The sequence below is a fragment of the Spinacia oleracea genome, chromosome 2, assembly GCF_020520425.1.
Source record: "Spinacia oleracea cultivar Varoflay chromosome 2, BTI_SOV_V1, whole genome shotgun sequence".
Classification (NCBI taxonomy): Eukaryota; Viridiplantae; Streptophyta; class Magnoliopsida; order Caryophyllales; family Amaranthaceae; genus Spinacia; species Spinacia oleracea.
The window spans coordinates 30,493,220-30,494,296 of NC_079488.1; the positions used below are offsets into that span (position 1 = coordinate 30,493,220).

At 38.9% G+C, this 1,077-nt stretch overlaps 1 protein-coding gene across 1 annotated transcript; it reads right to left on the reverse strand.

Moving 5' to 3' along the window:
- Positions 1-207: 207 nt before the first annotated feature.
- Positions 208-840, reverse strand: LOC110789127 (uncharacterized). The gene is made up of 2 exons (XM_021993780.2): positions 772-840; positions 208-705 (listed from the first exon to the last, which is right to left on the reverse strand). The coding sequence occupies exons 1-2, from the start codon at positions 838-840 to the stop codon at positions 208-210; spliced, it is 567 nt and encodes a 188-aa protein (XP_021849472.2).
- Positions 841-1,077: the final 237 nt, after the last annotated feature.

The following is a 1,077-nucleotide window of genomic DNA, read 5'->3' on the forward strand; positions in this document are numbered from 1 at the left end:
TTGCTTCCCTGTCCAGTTTCTCAGTTCTCATCTTCTTATATTCCTTCTTGTCAAAATTCCTCAGTGGCCCTAGACTAACAGTGTGCCTGTTTACAGCCAGTGCACTAACTTCATGCCCTAGAGCCATCTCTCCCATCATTTGCTTCTGTCTCTCTACTTGCAACACCAGATTGTAAGCCGTGTTCATAGGCAACAATGGTTCACTACTTAGAAGCTTGTTTTCATCTGGTCATACCCATCATTCAACCCCATAAGAAACTTAATAAATTTCTCAGTTGCTTGAAGGTCAAGCATTTTCTTTGCCAAGTTACAGCTACACTTAGCCATTGCTCCACAGCTACATTCTGGTACTCCCTCCAAATCTGCTATCTGATCCCACAACCCCTTGAGTTTACAGTAGTAGTCACTCACACTTGAGTTACCTTGTTCAGCATCCCACAGTTCTTTCTTAAGTCGAAACAACTGTGGTACGTTTGTCTGATCATACCTTTCAAGAATTTCCTCCCATAAACTCTTAGTGGATTGCATAGTTACCAAACTTGAAGCTATTTCTGGTTTAATGGTCGCAAGCAACCAAGATCTTACCATATAGTCACATCTGATCCATTTCTTTATTCCATCTGCACCTTCTGTGGGTTCTGGATGCTTTCCCTCCATGAAGGCAAACTTGTTCTTAGAACCAAGTGCTATCTTGATCCTTCTGCTCTAGTTCATAAAGTTACTACCATCAAGGATGATACTTCCCAGAGGAACATAAGCATTTTTATTCACAGCAATGAACAAATGGTCCTTGTAAGGATTCATTGTTTGGCTTGTTGTGTTTTCATTTGCTGGTGCCATTTTGTTTCAAAGTAAAGATTGGATTTTTGATTTTGGTTTGGCTAGATCAAGCTTAAAATAATTTTCACACAGAATCTTCTTAATCCTGCTCTGATACCATGTAGAAAAACAAAGTCTTGATCTTGGTTTTCAGATGGATCAAAATGATCTCATCTGTTTCTATATTTCAGTGTTTTGTGTGTTTGTTTATTACAACTCAAACGACACCAAGCCACTAATCATCTATATATATACAGA

What these genes read in the sequence shown, in the direction of transcription:
- LOC110789127 (XM_021993780.2), bottom strand. Translation starts at nt 840, where the DNA reads ATGGCACCAGCAAATGAAAACACAACAAGCCAAACAATGAATCCTTAC. An exon ending in AGGACCATTTGTTCATTGCT is followed by an intron (nt 706 to 771) that starts GTGAATAAAAAT and finishes TTTATGAACTAG; the next exon opens with AGCAGAAGGATCAAGATAGC.